This window comes from Diachasma alloeum, unplaced genomic scaffold (assembly GCF_001412515.2).
Source record: "Diachasma alloeum isolate Michigan unplaced genomic scaffold, Dall2.0 Dall_scaffold_00338, whole genome shotgun sequence".
Classification (NCBI taxonomy): domain Eukaryota; kingdom Metazoa; phylum Arthropoda; class Insecta; order Hymenoptera; family Braconidae; genus Diachasma; species Diachasma alloeum.
This window is the reverse complement of record NW_021680477.1, coordinates 450,871-471,236: the sequence shown is the minus strand read 5'-3', so window position 1 is coordinate 471,236 and position 20,366 is coordinate 450,871. Positions and strand designations below refer to the sequence as shown.

The 20,366-nt window shown below is 38.1% G+C and overlaps 1 protein-coding gene and 1 non-coding gene across 2 annotated transcripts in view; one reads left to right on the top strand and one right to left on the bottom strand.

Moving 5' to 3' along the window:
* Positions 1 to 1,650: 1,650 nt before the first annotated feature.
* Positions 1,651 to 1,723, bottom strand: Trnam-cau. Its single transcript has one exon. It is a non-coding gene; the product is annotated as a tRNA-Met (tRNA).
* Positions 1,724 to 2,330: 607 nt separating this feature from the next.
* Positions 2,331 to 20,366, top strand: part of LOC107040521 (mucin-12) — a 29,269-nt gene continuing 11,233 nt past the window's right edge. The window contains exons 1-4 of the mRNA XM_015260640.1: positions 2,331 to 2,360; positions 2,413 to 3,622; positions 5,649 to 6,582; positions 18,514 to 18,618. Coding sequence (XP_015116126.1) covers positions 2,331 to 2,360; positions 2,413 to 3,622; positions 5,649 to 6,582; positions 18,514 to 18,618 — 2,279 coding nt within the window. The remainder of the gene's footprint in view (positions 2,361 to 2,412; positions 3,623 to 5,648; positions 6,583 to 18,513; positions 18,619 to 20,366) is intronic.

The following is a 20,366-nucleotide window of genomic DNA, read 5'->3' as shown; positions in this document are numbered from 1 at the left end:
TGTCGGTTTTTTTGGCGAATCTATTGAAGTATTCCGCTATTCCTTCGGCACGGTATTATAAGAAAATGTTTTATAGAAAAAATCATTAGATTTTGATATTTCACCACTGGGCAAGTCCAATTCACAGATCAAATGTATTGAATTCTCGCCAGCAATTATATAGATTTACTCTAGAATTCTATAGATTTTCATAATATTCAGTTCCATATTTGCATGTCGCTCGGATCGTAAATGTGAATTTTCTATTGAAAAATCTATAGAAAAATTCTATAGAGGATACCAATATCAATTTTTTACCCATGAATTCATTATTTATCACACAAATCTGAGCCGGACAATTTATGAAATACCTATAAAATTTTCTATAGACTTTCAATTGAATCTTCTATAGATTTCCCAATTGGACAAGTCAAATTGGTCACAGATTAGATCTATTCAATGCTCTACAGAAATTCTATAGACTTATTCTAGAATTCTATAGAACTTCTATAGAATAAATTCTATAGAATTCTATAGATTTACTCTAGAATTCTATAGAATTTCATATTTTCATGAGTTACCCGAATCCTAAAGGTTTATTTTCTATTAAAAAAATCCAAAATATCTATCAAATTTTCTATAGACTTTCGCTCAAATTTCCTCTAGATTTCCCCACTGGGTAAGTCAAAATCGTCACAGATAAAATCTATAGAATTTTCAACAGAAATTCTATCGACTCTCTCCAAAATTCTATAGAATTCCACAATATTCCACACATCCTCCGAACCATGAAAGTTCATTTTCTATAAAAAATCTATAAAAAAATCCTATAGCACATGCCACTCCCAATCCCCCAGACATGAATTGAATAAACATTCATACCTGCGCCAATGTTGCGACCAGTTACCCCACAGTCTGTCCTCCAAAACGAGTTTCTAATGATGTAGTAATCTCGATCGACATGTCCCCGTGGGGAGATGTTCTCCTACAGTTCACTCTCGCCTCTCAATATTCCCCACAAAAAAAATGAATGAAAAAAAAATATATGAAAGCCACTTTGATCCCAGAGTACTTCGTTGGACAGCGGAAGTGGTGGTAGTGTAACAGCAGGTCATCAGCCAGTCTCAGGATCATCAAGGTTATCCAGTCAGCGTCGGTGGTTGTCCCAGACATCTCAACAATCGTCCCGGCAGCAGTCGAGCGAGGATGGGGGGAGCCACGTGGGTGTCGTGGGCGTCAGCACTGGAACTACGACCTCATCTTCGGTACAGCAACCTCGGCGAGTCAGTCCCGCGTCGGATTCTAACGAGATCGCGGACTCGACGGCTAATTCGGTCCTCAGGATCGATCGCGACAGAACCGATAGGTAAAATCGGGATACCTCGCTTTTATAAGTCTTGCTCTTCTGTGTGCTATTTTTATCTATGATGATTGAACTATATCGGCTGGAGACGACGGAGAAAAGGTGAACGTGACTATTATTCCAAGTTTATTGACTAGCATTTCCAAATTCCGGTGATCTTCGCGAGTAATCGCGAAGTTCACACTTCGCGTTAAATCGCGATGTTAACATGATTGTGGATGGTCGTATTTTTGCATATTAAAAAAAAAAAAAAAAATCAAAAAAAAAATTCTAAGAGAATTAGAATTTAGAGAGAAAAAATTTCCGCTTCACCCAGCCGGGAATCGAACCCGGGTCTCCCAGATATGCGCCGGGCACTCTTACCGACTAAGCTACCGGGAACCACAACCGTAAATTGGCTGGAATTAGTCCCGCATTGATTTAGATTTCCATTCAGTCTTCGGCGAATGTTTGAATGTAAAGAAAATGTTGAAATTTTTACCCAAAGAAAAAACTTACTGATCTTATGAAACTATCCACTCAATTTCAGAAGAAAAATCTGGTAAATTTCTTCGATTATCTCAATTAGATCTCATAAAAATCAAATTTTTCTGTTCACACGTGTTTCCCCGAGAAAATGTTACAATCATGTTCTACCGCTTTCGTCCCCCACGAAGAACCCCTCAACTTAACCCCCCTTCAATTGCCTGTTCAGGGGAAACATCTCCATCCTCCACCTGCGCGGTGCCTCCTCAACGGAGAGTTGGGAGTCAACAAAGCCCTGCCGACCAACCAGACCCACCATCTACAACCGTACAAGTTCAATCCCCAACCCAAAACGTCACGAGCCCTCCCCAAAAGGCAGCGTAACAAGCATCGTAAACCTCCCATCAACAGCACCACCGAGAAATCACCACTGCCGCGAGGGAAATCACCGGCGTCGTGACACATCAAACTCATTCTTCACCGGTAGCAGCGGAACATCCGGTGAATTGTTCATAAGTGGTGAATGCAGCCGAGAGCTGTCCCCGGTGCGCTGGTGCGATCGCGAAGTTGATGGCGTTTACCTAGGAAGATCTGGCTGGGTGCAGGTGCAGCAGCGATCACTCGACGAGAATCGCAAAAGTAATTACGAAACCGGACAAGTCACCAACAACAGCGGCACAAGTGGAACAATTCCATTATCCCGACGTGCTGTTAAATTGGCTGATTACCATTGCACCAACAGCGAGCCGGGAAAGTGTCCGGAGTACACCAGAAGTTTAACCCTGGATTCCACCCCTCGACCAGACTTCCTGAAGCTCCAGAGCACGGATTACGAGCCACCTAGTGGTTGTGCATCACCCCACAGCATAGAATCCTTCTCGCCACCCTCGGTGACCCCGATAATATCCCCCCCGCCAGCCTTCCAGGACGTGGCCAAAAAGACCCGTTCGCGTAGCACATACCCAAAGGCTCCATTTCTCCCCCGATCAAACGCAATTATCGACAGCGATGTCATCAGTCCGCCGTCCTCCCCGCCGCCCAAAAATTGGGGATCTCAGACGAGAAAAGTAATTGGCACGCCAATTAAGCCGAGACCGAGACGTCAGTCCCAAATGTCGAGTGGTAATCACCAGAAACCGGTGCAGGACAAGCAATATCGCTTGCTGTCAGCCAAATCCCTGGAGGACCAGTCCACCACTCGGCGAATACAGTTTGCCCAGAGATACCGCGAGTCGTCCTCGTCATCCTCATCGTCAATGGGCTTCCGGAGTCTCGACAGCTTCGTCAGTCGTAACACAATGCCGAGACTAGCTGAAAACACAGACTCATCGGTTGAGGGGTACGAGGATGGCGACGAGGATGACAATCCAGACTCTTCTCTGAATCTGGGAGTGAAGTCTCCGAGTCCGCTTGACTCCTCGCCAGACGGCAAGACGTCTGTCGCTCAGGAGAGGTTGTCCAGGAAGCCCTTGAGGAAATCTCCGGGTTCGTCTGACGCTGGGAAGCTGTCGTTTGATTCGACCTCGTCGTCCTCGTCACCATCTACGTCCTCGAACAGTGGCACTGGGAGATCGCCGAATAGTTTCAAAAGGTCGAGTCAGCGGGGACAGCATCAGGGCTTTAGGAATACTCTGGGATCGCCGGATTCTCTGCAGACTTCTCGAGTCAGGCGGTCTAAGAGCCTTCAATTGCCGGAGAAACGCTCGCCTGGCGCACACCAGGCCCCCAGGGAGCATTTTAATGATGCTAGGGTTGTCAAGATTGCTGACAAGCCCGCGACGGCGGAGAGGAGTAAGAGATATCCGCTGTCTACTCGTAATTATTATTCATTTTATTATGGTGGGACTCCTTTTTTCTCAAGTCTTCTGGGGTTACGCGGCTCTTCATCCGGTGACATTTTGTCATAACAATGTCATTGATGTTATGTCATTCAATATTAATGAGGGCAAAACATATAGGGGCTTTTGGGGGTTGATATTAGCTGTTAGATTTGGTAGGGCTAGGTATAAACGCTTCATCATGCCTTCTTTTCCATTTAACTTAATACCTTGATATAACTAAAAGTTGGATTTTGCCTCATGAAAGGAAGTGCCGAGTGGCAACACCCGTAATCTATGTGAGCATTGATAATAGTATTCAGGTTTATATTTTATATTTCACGTTTTTTTGGGCTCAATGGCGTAAAATATTGTATCTCACATGGCGATAAAAGCATTTAACATTGATTTAGTTTATTTGTTTATTCAAGTCAAGATAGCCGAAGTCAATTACAAGACCTACAAATAGTATGGAAATAATAAACGCACAGCAGTTTATATTTAAACATTATTAAAAATAACATTAATTTAAATGGGAGTTGCGAAGACAAAAACGTAAATATCTCGGAAACTAGAGTCGACAAAGTGCGCCCTTTTCATGTGGATGCGCACATATGATGTTCCAAAGAGATTTAAATTCATTAATAGCGATCTGTGAAGTGTCTTAGGAAGAATTATCTTGTAATCCTTCTGGGATTCCCCTTATTCCATGATTTCTCTTTACCTTTGTTACACAGTGCCAAATGGTGCGCATGCGCACTGGATCGCGGATGGTTATGTTCAGTGAGTTTGAAAAGGAGCAACGATTTTGCATTTTTTTGTCATTTTGCTGATGCTCTCTCACTTCCCATAGAATTCAAACAGTTTGTCGTAACAGAATTATCGTTTAATCCTTCTGGGATTCCCCTTATTCTATGATTTCTCTTTATGTTTGCTACTCACTGCCAAATGGTGCGCATGCGCACTGGATCGCGGATGGTTATGTTGAGTGAATTCTCATAAAATTCAAACAGTTTCTGCATTTTCCATAAAAATCTTCACTCAAACGTTTTACTCAAATTGTCTCATTTGTTAAGGACTCCAATGAGAGAGTTTAGGGTGAGCGTCTGCAGCAAGATCCAATACTTGAAAATTTTCATATAAATCCTTTCATTCTTTCTCTGAAATTCTCAATCCAAATGTTATAAATAGATCTGTTGATGCTTTTGGATTGAAGCAAACTTATTTTTCTTTTATCAAAAATGTGGTTAGCTCTATTCATTTTTTGACTTTCAAAATTGGAACAGAAATTATATTTTCTGCAAATAATGAGATGCATATGAAATTGAAAACTTCAGAATATTCATTTCAAGAGTTGTCAGCCCTTCAGTTATCATCATTGCAAAACCGATTGCTTGCAGTCTGGATAATAATCCCGTGGGGTTATGGAGACCAGCATGTTATGCGCAGCAACTTGCGCAGTAGCACCATTAGCTTATTGAAGATGAAGAAGTCAAGGAGAATGTAGATAGATGGAAGGCAATTTATTATGTCCCTACGATCCAGAAGATCCTCTTACGGAAAACCAGAATACATGACTTACATAAGAATTGGCTCCGAAACGATGCAAAATCAGATACATTCGTCGTGATCAACGGAAATTCAGCTAGTTCCTTCATTTCCAAATGCAGAAGAACTAGAATCAATTCTCAAGTCCAACCCTTGAAATTTGCCAGAATATAACGGAAAAAACTCTTATAATCGAATAATCAAATAAGGGTTTGACCCTTGTGACCTTGTTTTACCCTGTGACCCTTATGGCCCTTATGACCCTAAAGGTCCCCAATTGGGATTGTGACCCTAAAGGGCCGCAATCCCATCCAATCATAATGATCAGTAAAACAATCATTAATTAAACAATGATCAATTAAATTTATAATTATCTGCTGGAGTAGTTATACCCTCGGATTCCCAAGAAATTGAGAAAGCAGGAGTCCCGCACCCCCACGGCCCCCACCACCCCATAAGCACATAATCCATTTTAGGTAAAGCTCAGTCAACCGAAGAAGCCCTAAACCTAGGGCTCCTCCGCGAGGCGGAAGTAGTAACGGAATACCTCTACGGCACAAGAAGCCGGGCAGCTGCTAGGAGCATCATCTCGAGTCACTTTGACTCACGCGAAGAAGCCCAGGAGCGGCACGAGCCCTACGACATCTACTTCATATCCTCCAAGCAACCCCGATCCCAGCAAGACCGACGCGCGAAGAGTCTTCAGCGTGGCGCCACAACCCCGAGCACCAATACCTTGATGAACGACGTTAACAAAATGCGGTGTAACACGAGTACTTGCAACTACTGGCCGCACTGCTCCGAGGGCCTTTACTCGCCGAATCAGCCCCAGCCCTTGATGAAGGTCTCCCAGAGTTATCCGACCCACCGAAGGGTCTCGACGGACAGCGTCATCAGCCAATCGAAGGATCGCACGAGTGCGTGCTCGTCGCCGGCGTCACTAGATGTCGTTGATGATCGTGAGACGCGGAAGACGCATGGCCGGAAGGAGGTGAAGAGCGCGATGAAGCGTACTTCGCCGAACAGCTACGAGGGGGCGACCAGGTGGGAGTACAGGAACGCTCGGGCGTCACCGGAAGTGCTGAAGAATGTCGGGGTGTCGACCAATGGCACGTCTTCTGTTACCACTTCGTCGTCGTCCAGCAGTGACATCTGGATTACTACGTCGGATAGGACTGTGACGAAGAGCCCGAAGAATCCCAAGAGCAGCGGAGGCTCGACGCCGATGGAGGATACCATTGTCGAGGGCGCCAAGGGGGGCGAACCTGTCAGGGATAAGGAACACGCCCGCCCCGGAAGTGCTCCCGCCAAACGGGAAATTTCACCGGAAGCTCAGGGCTCGCTTGAACCCCATCAGAGGTCCTCTTCGTTGCCAAAGTCCTTCCTCACGCTGGAGTCGACGGCTGAAGGGTGAGTTTTTAGCGGTTTTGTGATTAAAGATTTAGCGAGGTAGTAATTTAGGGATAATTATTCGCACTGCAAAAAGCAATACGCGGGATGGGGAGCAAATGGCGTAGATTGCCAGCTGTTGAATTTTCATATTAGGGGAGGATGGGGCAAAACGGCCCCCCTTCAATCGTCAATATTTTCCGATTCAATAATCCGATTGGGATGAGTTAGAGCTCGTTTTGAAGAATGAAAAATTATCTTCAAAATGAAGTTGAAACTGGGAATTTTCACAATGTCATTCACAAGTTATTGACAATTGAAGGGGGGCCGTTTTGCCCCATCCTCCCCTATGATAAATCATTTGTTCGTGTTCTGATTACGATGGTCACTGATTTTAATCGTAATTACAATTCAATGCCTTCTAGAACACACCTTAGAGTGAGAATTTCTGGAAATGAATGTTTGTTGATACTCTAGTAAAAGCGCGTGCCACACTGTTATCAATTTTTAGTTAGTTCACACGGTAATTGAATTAATTTGCTGTTCATCTCATCAATGTAATTCCGTGCTTAGAATATTGTCATCTCGTGTTTTCAGCACCAAATTGAAAATTAAAACTTCATTTGGAATATTGAGTCACAGCTTCTTTTTTTCATATCAGAAATTTTGTATTTGGATATTAATATTATTTGTTCAAAGTGAAAAATCGATCACCATTTTCACAATATTGCATTCAGATTCTCCTATCCTTAACGTCAAAAATGTGGGATAATCTCATAATTCTAGATATTAATTCTAATCAACTTTCTTCGAAGAAAACATTAGTAATCCCAATATTAAGAAAGTAGAATTATTCTGTTATCCTCTGACCTAAATGATTTGGAAAATTATGATTCGTTTATTCGTGTTTCATAGAATGGTATTCAATTCTCTTTTGTTCGAGATATTGCCCACACTTTTTTTTAGAAAGGAAAAGAAATGATAAAGTCAAAATTATTAATCACACGATTCAATAGCTGTTGTTGAAATCTAAACTGCAGTATAAAAATCTGAAATTCTTGCCAAGAATAGAAAATAAAAAAGTGTTTTATTGAGCTTGACAATGAGACCAAATTGGTGCGAATCGTATCATTCGGCCAGCAGACATTGTGGATTAAAAAGGGCCAATATTCTGCTATCCGTCGTAACATTCCGCGATTCACAATTTTCAAGGCAATTTCTCACATTCTCCAAGCCCCGCATGAATCCATTTCACCGAATATTACGCAACCCCATATTTTCAGCGTGACGACGGTGCGGTAGTTTAAATCGTAATTGAGTTACGTACGAGCGTTAATTAGAAAACCACCGATGGAAATGATTGTTTCATCGCACTTTGATCGATAATGTAGAACCACAGGAGCTGTTGCTCTGGCCCTCCATGTGTAACACAAACGGTACATCATATATAACATTGTATTGTCGGGCTTACTAATGGCGCAATTACCAAAGCGTCACGTCCAGCGCGTAGATAAACTAGGGAGCAAGGGTGTGGGAACAAATTTCTCGGGGGTTTCTGGACACCTGTGTGTATTAGTTAACAGCGAGTTCTAGTGAATCAATGGTTAGTATATCAACTGAGTACAAACTCAGTTGCAAAACTAACATTGGGTGGCTGATGAATCCGGAATTGGCTCTGGGGAAAGTATATTATATTTTTATTTCCTATCAAACGAAAAAATACCGAAAAATTACGTTGCCCTGAAGAGATCTTTTGTCGTGTTGAATCAATTTACTTGTGGACAAAAAGAAAGTTTCCACCAAAACATGATAATTTTCGTAGTAGTAATTGTTCTCGTGAGAAATTTATATGGCTTTCGGGTAAATACATTCGTTCTACAGAGAATTATGTGAGGCTCCGGTTTTATCAAGTGAATGTTATTGAGTAGTGTATATTTTTGTCCAATAAACACTTATAATTTCCATGGAACAACTGATAATTTCAAGAGGAAACCGCAATTTTCTTGCCGATAACTGTGTTATTGGCAAAACTAAATAATTTCGAGGGGACAATTTTTTTTGGGAAAAACATATTCTTTCCTCGTCAATGTATTCTTTCTATGGTATAAACCTATGGAGTTCTCTCAGATCAAATGATTGTCGTACAATAGATTATATTTTTTCCTGCCAACAGTTCGAATTCTTCTAGGGATTTTTCTGATGATCACGACGAAAATTTAATTTTTGTGAAAGATATTAAATTTTCTTCTATCTAGTTGGTTAATTTCCCTGAAGTAAAGCTGTTCCGCTCCATCAAACATTCTCACGTGGAACATATAGTGTTTCGGCAGGACTAATTTTTTCTCTCAGTGCAATTTCAATTTTTTTGGATTTTCGAAAAAAATTTCTATTCATCTCAACGCTACTTTTGAGGGGAATTAAATTAAATCATGTATTTGTTTCAATGAAAATCTTTTAATTGCGTAGAGTAAATAATTTATTCATTCCAAGTAAAGGATTATCAGGGGTTCACATATTTGTTCTCTTCAGTGTGCAAATGTGGAGCATAACTCCTCAAAAAAATATTGTTCCTCTCTAAAAATGGAGTTTAGTAAGCAAAGCTTGCATCCGCCCTTTGCTATTATAGATAATCGATAACAAAAGCTGTCTTGCTCCCTGCATACACAGGAATCTGAACAATTCACATTATAGAAGACAACCACGAACCCATGGTTTCCCGTTTACCGAGAATACAGTATGGAAACCACTATCTCTGTAATATTTCTCCGCTGTAGAACTTGGTACACCCGCTATGGGGAAAGCCCATTGTCTGGTCGGTGTTGACGGAAAATCTGTGTACATTCACATCTCCATTATTGTTTCATTTCCCCTCTTCCATCGCGTGAAGCTGCCCTTTTTTCCTGTAGCCTCATCAAAAAACAATCTTCCTCGCGTTATGGATAATATTTTCAAATGAAATTTTCGGGTTTTTTGAAGGGGCGGCACATAAATAATTCCGGGAACGAGCGCCCTAATGGTCACCTTAGTAGAGCATGTCCGCTTCAAAAAGAAAATAGTAGGCGGAAAAATAGACTAGGAAAAAATATCCCACACACCCAAAACGTGCGCAAACCCATCGAACTTCAAAATTTTCCTTATTCTATTTTTTCCGGAATTAAAAAAAAATTCTTTCTTTAACTTTAGCAAAGTGGGTCAGTGGGAGTGAGGAAATTTCACAACTTGATTGAATTTTCGGCGGAACATGAATATTCAGAAACAAAATGACATGAATTTTCAATTTTTCCCTGAATTTTCCTGACTTTTCTGAATTTTCACAGAATAATTGAACTGAAAAATCAAGTATTTTGTCGATTCCCGGATCATTTGAACAGAAAATCAATGGAATATTTCATTTTCAATGAAAAGATGTCCTGAAATTTCAGTGGAACTTGAAAACGATAAAATTTTCCGGCATTTCCCGGAAAATTCTCAACTTAACGAAAATTTTTAACAACGTACACTAAAATTTGCTACGATTTTCCGCGTAATTTTTATCCAAGGTTTCTCCCCGTGTGTTGATGGAAAACCTGTGTACATTCCCATTTTCAATTTTTCCCTCAATTTTCCTGACTTTTCTGAATTTCCACAGAATAATTGAACTGAAAAATCAAGTATTTTGTCGATTCCCGGATCATTTGAACAGAAAATCAATGGAATATTTCATTTTCAATGAAAAGATGTCCTGAAATTTCAGTGGAACTTGAAAACAATAAAAATTTCCGGCATTTCCCGGAAAATTCTCAACTTAACGAAAATTTTTAACAACATACACTAAAATTTGCCATGATTTTCCGCGTAATTTTTATCCAACGTTTCTCCCCGTGTGTTGATGGAAAATCTGTGTACATTCCCATCCACATTATTGCTTTATTTCCCCTCTTTCATCGCATGAGACCGCCCTTTTTTCCCCGTGTCCTCATCAAAAGCCGATTTTCTTCGCATTATGGAGAATATACTCTTCAGATCCAAAAGCCATCTCGTTTCTGATGCACGCGGCACTCTATAACACTGTTCCGGAGACTATACACGCTCTGTGTGGAGTATAAGCCGAAAGGATCTATTCTGAGAGAGCCAAATTCGCGTGTTGCGCCTTCGAAATTCTGAAACCACATTTACGCCGCATACGTGCACGGGGAGTATCTCCGGGGGATTGTGTTGCACATTATCTTGCATAGTCTCGGTCCATCAAATTTGAAACGACCTTGGGGTGCGACGGAGAGGAAAGTGTTTCAAGATCAAACCTTAAATTTAGGAGGAAAATGCTGCATCATTGTTTTGGGTACTAGAGGTGAAGGACTTGAATGCAGAGAATGGGAATTTTCAGTTGGGAATTTTCAGGGTCACATCCAGACATCGGCCTAATCGTAATTTTGAATTAAAGTCAAATTTTGAATGAGTTAATTGTTAGTATTATTCACCAATTTTTTTATTATTAAAATTAACATCGATTTAAATATTTAATATCGTAAGACTTTGGGACTCTGCACACTGCGGAAAATTTAATTTTCAATAGTGTGATGCCGAATTAATCTTTAACAAGTGGCGCTTTCACGGAAATTTCAGCAAATCTTGTCATTGAAACATCATAATTTGATGAGAAAATCAATGGAAACTGTAAATTTTCGTCAAATTATTCAATTGCATCAGCAAAAATTAGGGAAATTCACGCAAGTCGTGAAATTTCTGTCTTAATTCTCCTTCAAACTATTTAAATTCACTTGAAACTATTTAACTACTATTTAACTTTAAACTTCAAACTATTTAATTCACCTGAGACTTGAAATTTTGTACGAAATGGAAGTAGAAGTGAGAGTAGAAATTGTTTTATTTGAAAATACAATTATGGGTTTTATGACTTTGGGAATCTGCATTCTACAGATAATTAAACTTTTAACAGTGTGAGTCATTCAAAATTGATCTTCAACAAGTGACCCTTCCGCTGAAATTTAACAAAATCATCATTTGATGAGAAAGACCAATGGAAACCGTCAATTTTCGTCAAATTATTCAATTGCATCAGCAAAAATTAGGAAAATTCCCGTAAGTCTTGAAATTCCTCTCTTAATTCTCCTTCGAACTATTTAAATTCACTTGAATTTACATCTGAGACTTGAAATTTTGTACGAAATGGAAGTAGAAGTGAGAGTAGAAATTGTTTTATTTGAAAATACAATTATGGGTTTTATGACTTCGGGAATCGACATTCTACAGATAATTAAACTTTTAACAGTGTGAGTCATTCAAAATTGATCTTCAACAAGTGACCCTTCCGCTGACATTTTACAAAATCATCATTTGATGAGAAAGGGAATTTTGCATCAGCAAAAATTAGGAAAATTCCCGTAAGTCTTGAAATTCCTCTCTTAATTCTCCTCCAAACTATTTAACTTCACTTGAATTTACGACTGAAACTTGAAATTGTAAACGAAATGAAGGGTAGAAGTTCTTCCATTTGACCATCAAAAAAACTTCAAAGACGAATAATAAGATACGTAAAAATTTAACGTCCGTCCAGGATGAGAATATCTCTCATAAAGTGAAATTGAATAATAAATATTTCATTCGAAGTTACGGGGATGCTGTCCCATCGCCATTGTTATTCTATTCGAAAATCCATTTCTTGTATTTGAGCATTGAACAGCCAAAACGACGAACAAACAGCGATCTCGTTGAATCATTCATGCAAATTTGCATGGAACAGGCATTTTTCCTGCTCCAAGCATTCTCCGAATGTCTAGCGAAAAATGCTTGGGACGTGGTATTTTTTCTTCAACAAGTGTAAAATCATAATTGGCTTGACACCACTATTTTCCACCTTTGAGAATATCATTGTCCCTCTTCAAACGCCCCATAAAGGTGGAGAGCTCCCCTCGTGTAAAATGAAAATGTCAATGCGAGGTAGTAAAGAGGGGAATGAAACCGTGGCGACGCGCAAGCCGCATACCTACATAATGAAATGATGGCCGAATCTCTTTCAACCCGTATATGGACATGTTCGGTGTATCAACAGTATTACGTCCCACGCACGCAATTTACCGCTTCAGTATACATACACTTGAATTTTAGCGAGTGGGCGCAATACAATTTCGGCACAAATGCCTGTAAATCCGCTGGTTCTCCGTACAAAATCTCACAATTAGGTCTTGGAGAGAGAGGAAAAATCGATGAATAAAACATTGTGGACCTACATACTAACGATCCAGTAGAATTTCAAGATTAAATTTGTTTCAAATGAAAGTTCACTGGGCGCGAGGTATATTTTGACATCATCAAACTTCAATTGAGGGCTTTCCGCAGTTTGTGATGACAAATTGAGAATTAAAGTAGCTCTATCCTCTGGATGGGCTGCGCTACTTTTGAATATTTTCAGTTTTTGGTTTTTTCAAATACATTGCGTGAGGTAAATTTGAAAAAAATCGTATCCAGGCAGTATTGTCTAAATTAAATTTCGCAAAATATTGATATTTTTTTGAAAAAAAAAAACTTTTTTAAAATTTTTTTATTGTAAATAAATTAGAGAACTTGGTTGCAAAACGGTGGATCTTTTTTTATGAGCTGTCAAAAAAATTCTTGATTTGTTCAGATCTAATGATGGAAAATTCAGATTTTAATCTTTTATTATAATGGAAATGTTGATTTTCACATGAGGATTTTCTGGGTTAAATCCTGATTTTTCAACATTTTTTCTTTGAAAAACGAAATCAATGATTAGATTGAGAAAAAAATTACGATTCGGAAGGTAATCGAGGTTTCTGGAATTTTTTTGCTGTTTGCAATAATCTTTTAATTTAGCGTAACGGTGGAGCTACTTTAAGGCATATCTCAAGATAAAAAATATAAATTCTAAATGAGTTAATTTATTGCGTTCTCGTAAGTTATTGAGTTTTTCTATCCTCATATGTTGTTCATGAAGGCAACAATAACTGTTTGGATTAAATAAGAATTATTTGTTAGTTTATTGTTTGAAGCAAATAAGAAATTATTTGTTAATTAATAGTTTGAATCAAATGGGAAATAGTTTAACGAAATAATTGACAATTTTCACTGATTTGATGATAAAATTGTGAATTTGCAATGATAACATTCGGAGAAACTTCAGTAGAACTGTTGCTTGATGAAAATTTTCAACTACTGGAAATTTCAGCCAATAATTTTATCATTTTTTTTTCTCTCGCATTTCTTATGGAAATTCATCTTTCAACTCTATCGATTTGCTTTCCGCACTCTCAAGCCATCTAGCAATCTTCTGGAATTTCGAGAGATGACATTCATTTCAAGGAAAATTCATGAGTCAATAGGAATATTTTTGCATGGTTTAAGTTCAATCGAGGGTTTTGAATACTTGATAACTAAAAATAAAGAATATATTCAATCAAATTGGCAGTTTCCCGTATTTTTTTTGCTCACCGATTACGGAATCGACTCAGAAAATGTAAGTGACGGTATCGTAATTTTTCACAGCAGATTCAGGTAAAAATTACGCAACAGTTCCGTAAAATTTCCTACAACCACATGTCGCTTCGGAATTACGGAATAAGTACGTAATTTCTATTGGTTATTTCTCCCCGTGCAGCCACTAATTTTATCATGTTTTTTCTCTCGTGTCTCTTACGGAAATATATCTCTCAACTCTATCGATTTGCTCTCCACACCCTCAACCCCTCTATCTTCCCTCCCCCCGATAATTCCATCATCTTCAATAAAGACATCCTTCGGAAGCTCCGCGCGCGTGCGTATTGTCATACCCCTCGAATCGAATTAGCCCGTTCTAACACGTCCGGTGCATTTCACGCCCGAAAAAATTTAATAGAAAAACCTCTCGAATTCGTTAGAAAATTCTGTTGAATTTCTATTAAACTTTGTATTAGTTTTTGGCTGATTCTATTGACATGTTCAATAGAAAACATTCAATACAAAAAGTCAACAGAATTTGATTTTTCTATATAACTTATTCTTTTCATATATTTTCTATAGAATTTGCTCGACTCACGGAGAGAAATATTCAATAAAAATTACGTATCCTTTCCGTAATTGCGGAGCGAAATGTGGTTGTAGGAAATTTTACGGAGCTGTCACGGGATTTTTCCAGAGCGTTCACACGTCCGGTGCATTTCACGCACGGAAAAATTGAATAGAAAAACCTATCGAATGCGTTAGAAAATTCTAGTGAATTTCTATTAAACTTTGNTTTCCCGTATTTTTTTTGCTCACCGATTACGGAATCGACTCAGAAAATGTAAGTGACGGTATCGTAATTTTTCACAGCAGATTCAGGTAAAAATTACGCAACAGTTCCGTAAAATTTCCTACAACCACATGTCGCTTCGGAATTACGGAATAAGTACGTAATTTCTATTGGTTATTTCTCCCCGTGCAGCCACTAATTTTATCATGTTTTTTCTCTCGTGTCTCTTACGGAAATATATCTCTCAACTCTATCGATTTGCTCTCCACACCCTCAACCCCTCTATCTTCCCTCCCCCCGATAATTCCATCATCTTCAATAAAGACATCCTTCGGAAGCTCCGCGCGCGTGCGTATTGTCATACCCCTCGAATCGAATTAGCCCGTTCTAACACGTCCGGTGCATTTCACGCCCGAAAAAATTTAATAGAAAAACCTCTCGAATTCGTTAGAAAATTCTGTTGAATTTCTATTAAACTTTGTATTAGTTTTTGGCTGATTCTATTGACATGTTCAATAGAAAACATTCAATACAAAAAGTCAACAGAATTTGATTTTTCTATATAACTTATTCTTTTCATATATTTTCTATAGAATTTGCTCGACTCACGGAGAGAAATATTCAATAAAAATTACGTATCCTTTCCGTAATTGCGGAGCGAAATGTGGTTGTAGGAAATTTTACGGAGCTGTCACGGGATTTTTCCAGAGCGTTCACACGTCCGGTGCATTTCACGCACGGAAAAATTGAATAGAAAAACCTATCGAATGCGTTAGAAAATTCTAGTGAATTTCTATTAAACTTTGTATTAGTTTTTGGCGGATTCTATTGACATGTTCAATAGAAAACATTCAATACAAAAAGTCAACAGAATTTGATTTTTCTATATAACTTATTCTTTTCATATATTTTCTATAGAATTTGCTCGACTCACGGAGAGAAATATTCAATAAAAATTACGTATCCTTTCCGTAATTCCGGAGCGAAATGTGGTTGTAGGAAATTTTACGGAGCTCTCCCAGACTTTTTCCAGAGCGCTCCGTAATTTTTATCCGAATCTCCTGTGAAAAATTACGATACCGTCACTTAAATTTTCTGAGTCGATTCCGTAATCGGTGAGCGAACTTCGAGTTCCGTAATTACTGAACATTTCTCTCCGTGCAAATTGTCCAAGTTTTTTTCATTCTATTTTACTTTTCTTCTCATCAAGAAAATCAAACGAAAAAACTTGGAAAATTTGAGCCGAGGGAATTCTATAGAAAATATCTCAATAGAATGAGTTATATAGAAAAGTTGAATTCTATTGACTTTTTCTGCTGAATATTTTCTATTGAACATTTTAATAGAATCGGCCAAAAACTAATGGAACAGTTCAGTAGAAATTCAATAGAATTTTCCAACGAATTCGAGAGGTTTTTCTATTAATTTTTTTCGTCCGTGTTGTGTACAATCCCGAATTATTAGCATCGATTGCAGGCGGCTCGAGCAAGCCGTGTTGTGCAACAGCCGATGGTCAAGGATAGGGTGGGCACGCGGAGATTATCCGAGTCGTTAGCCGCTTAACAATTGCCCCAAGGTCCGGCACCTTAGAAATCTTCTCGAAATTGCGTTGCATAATCGCCAGCAGACTTTCACTGGAAGCGACAGCCTTGCGGGCATTTAAGAGTTTTACCGGGACGCTACACCATTGGGAGCACTGGCAAGGTGAACATTTTTACCTGGTGATCTATTCGCCTCTGTTCCGGGAATCGATAACAGATGGCCTTCCCATTCACTGGAGTGGTCGTCAGTATTTTTTAAAAGACATTTTCCAGCAAATGTCGTTTTTTGGAAATGAATGATGACCATTCGTTGAACGTTCAACATTTTTTCATCATTGAAGAAAAAGAAGTTTAGGGAGCGTTAAAAATGATGAGCCAAAATCAAAACAATGGTCGGGGGTAAAGCTCAAGTGGAATCTCTGGTTCTCAATATTGGAAAAAATTGGAATTTCGTGGACGACTCATTATAATTAATTGATTATAATTAATTGTAATTAAGGAAGTAATCAGTTATGATCAATTATAATTGATTACTCAATTAAGTACGCAATTTTTGGAGAGAGATTTCGAATTCGATTTGACGTGGAAAAAATCATAAAATTTAAAATTTCACTGAAAATTCAATGAATTTTGTAATTGAAAAATCACAATCTGATGAAAAAATCTATGCAAAAAAAAATTCAAAGTGCACATTGAGAAAAAAAATAGTTCTACCGAAGAACACTATGGTCCACGCGAGAATATTTGATGAAGTGGAACAGATTTACCTGCGGGAAATTTCAACATATTTCACAAACATTAAATTTTCGTCGTGATCATCAGAAATATCCCTAGAAGAATTCGAACTGTTGTGAGGAAAAAATCTGAGAGAACTCCACAGATTTATACCATAGAAAGAATACATTGACGAGGAAAGAATATTTATTTCCCAAAAGAAATTGTCCCCTCGAAATTATTTAGTTTTGCCAATAACACAGTTATCGGCAAGAAAATTGTAGTTTCCTCTTGAAATTATCATTCGTTCCACGGAAATTATAAGTGTTTATTGGACAAAGATATACACTACTCAATAGCATTCACTCGATAAAACCGGAGCCTCATAAAATTCTCTGTAGAACGAATGTATTTACCCGAAAGACATAAATGTCTCACGAGAACAATTAACACAACAAAAATTATCATGTTCTGGTGGAAACTGTCTTTTCGTCCACAAGTAAATTGATTCAACACGACAAAAGATCTCTTCAGAGGACCCTATAATCTGTCGACAGATCAAATTTTCTTCCAGCGTGCACCGGAAGTACCGTAAAAAAACGCAGCAAAAATTTACAATAGCGGAGAGTGGGGTAGAGTGGACACTAGACTTTTCAAAAATGATTCATAACTCAGAAACAAATTTGAAGGAGTGTAATATAAAAGTATAACTGCAACAGTAACCATGTACAGAAACTAAATGCAAACAGGACATTAATTATGCAAAATTCGAACAATTTCTGAAACTACAATAGCCCAACGACAGTGTAAATAATTTAATTAAAAATTGTGCACTTTAAATAATAAAAAAAAACAGAAACAAATGCCACAGAGGGAAAGAATTGTTCTTTGTATTGAAGAAAAAAATTATTAAATTTTCTCAACATTTCAACCCCTCATTAACATTAAAAAAAAAGTCAAAAGTGTCCGCTTTACCCCAACCTCTCCTACTTGCGAGTCGAAACGTCAAAAAAATCATGATGAAGGTATTTAAAACCCAAAGGTCATCGTTCATTGTGCCCTCCCAATACGTGGGTCTTCATACCCGGAATGCATGTACCTGCGATGAGCCGGCGGCGCCGCGTGGCGCTGCTGGCAGGAGACCGAGTGCAGTCAGTTGGTTGCCACCGTCGCAACGGTATACATATACCGCCGAGTGAGCCCCCGCGACCGATGCGTTTCGATCGTATTATTCGCGAGCGTAATCATAATAAGAGGATTCGGGGATTAAACGGCGCTAATTAGTCCAATTATTGCCCCTGAGATGGTGCTGATAACGAGCGGGAAATATTTCCAGTGAATAGAGCGGTTGTGCTTGTGTCGGTGATTCGGTAAATAGGCGAATTTCGGTGGGGGATGCTAGAGGATGTGTGACAGTGGGCCTTCGGCCACGCGGTTCGATAGAAAGGGTGATATCGTGGGTGGACTTTGCAGACACAGTTGGCACTGCACCTGCGCTCACCTGCGCATTGACCACTGGGAATTGTCGCTATTTCAGAGCAGGAGCTGCGAGAGCGTCATGGAAATTTGTAGTCGCAGGTAAAATTGAGGAGAGTAATGGGGTCGTGATGATTTTACGGTTTTTATTTTATTGTTTTTCATTTTATTCAATTTTGTTTTGTATTTTTTTTATTACTTCATGGTTATTCGGAATGAAAGCGGAAATACTCGGTACAAAATTATTTTAAAAAATTTAAAAAAAAAATTTTTTTCATTTTTTTTGCAGCTGTTGAAGGGATTTGTATTCTTTAGGTTTAGAAAAATTTCAACCCAAGTTGACTACTCCAAAATAAGATGAAATATTGTTTTGTATTTTTTTTATTATTTCATGGTTATTCGGAATGAAAACGGAAATACTCGGTACAAAATTATTTTAAAAAATTAAAAAAAAAAATTTTTTTCATTTTTTTTTGCAGCTGTTGAAGGGATTTTTATTCTTCAGGTTTAGAAAAATTTCAACCCGAGTTGAGTATTCCAAAATAAGATGAACTATTGTTTAGTATTTTTTTATTATTTCATGGTTATTCGGAATGAAAGCGGAAATACGCGGTAAAAAATTATTTTTGCAGCTGTTGAAGGGATTTATATTCTTCAGGTTTAGAAAAATTTAAACCCAAGTTGACTACTCCAAAATAAGATGAACTATTGTTTTGTATTTTTTTTATTATTTCATGGTTATTCGGAATGAAAGCGGAAATAGTCGGTAAAAAATGATTTTTGCAGCTGTTGAAGGAATTTGTATTCTTTAGGTTTAGAAAAATTTTAACCCAAGTTGACTACTCCAAAATAAGATGAACTATTGTTTTGTATTTTTTTATTATTTCATGGTTATTCGGAATGAAAGCGGAAATACGCGGTAAAATTTTTTTTTTGGCAGCTGTTGAAGGGATTTGTATTCTTTAGGTTTAGAAAAATTTTAACCCAAGTCGACTACTCTATCAACTACCAACACTGTTCGCAGTATAAATCGATGAATAACGAAAGTAATTTGACTAAAAAATGTTGAATGTCTTTAATGCAACAACAGCACTGCAATGCATTATTCAAATAATTTCGCTGGAAGAATACGGGAGGAGAGGTTTATCAATGAAATTGGAGTTGATCACCAGAAAGACAATAATCCTTCAATTTATTTGAATTTTCAATTAAAAAATGGGTATTTTCCTGAATTTTCTTGATTTCTATTAATGTTCATGGTGATTTCTATTAATTGAACTAAAATTTACCGTTTCCATCGATTCCTTCATCAAATCGTGAACTGTCTCTCGATATAAATTTCCAACAAATGTACCAAACGTTTACACAAATTCACAGTAAAAATCGATGAATAACTTGACTAAAAAAAGTTGAATGTCTTTAACGCAACAATAGCACTGCAATGCATTATTCAAATAATTTCGCTGGAAGAATACGGGAGGAGGGGTTTATCAATGAAATTGGAGTTGATCACCAGAAAGACAATAATCCTTCAATTTATTTGAATGTTCAATTAAAAAATGGGTATTTTCCTGAATTTTCTTGATTTCTATTAATATTCATGGTGATTTCTATTAATTGAACTAAAATTTACCGTTTCCATTGATTCCTTCATCAAATCGTGAACTGTTTCTCGATATAAATTTCCAACAAATGTACCAAACGTTTACACAAATTCACAGTATAAATCGATGAATAACTTGACTAAAAAAGTTGAATGTCTTTAACGCAACAATAGCACTGCAATGCATTATTCAAATAATTTCGCTGGAAGAATACGGGAGGAGGGGTTTATCAATGAAATTGGAGTT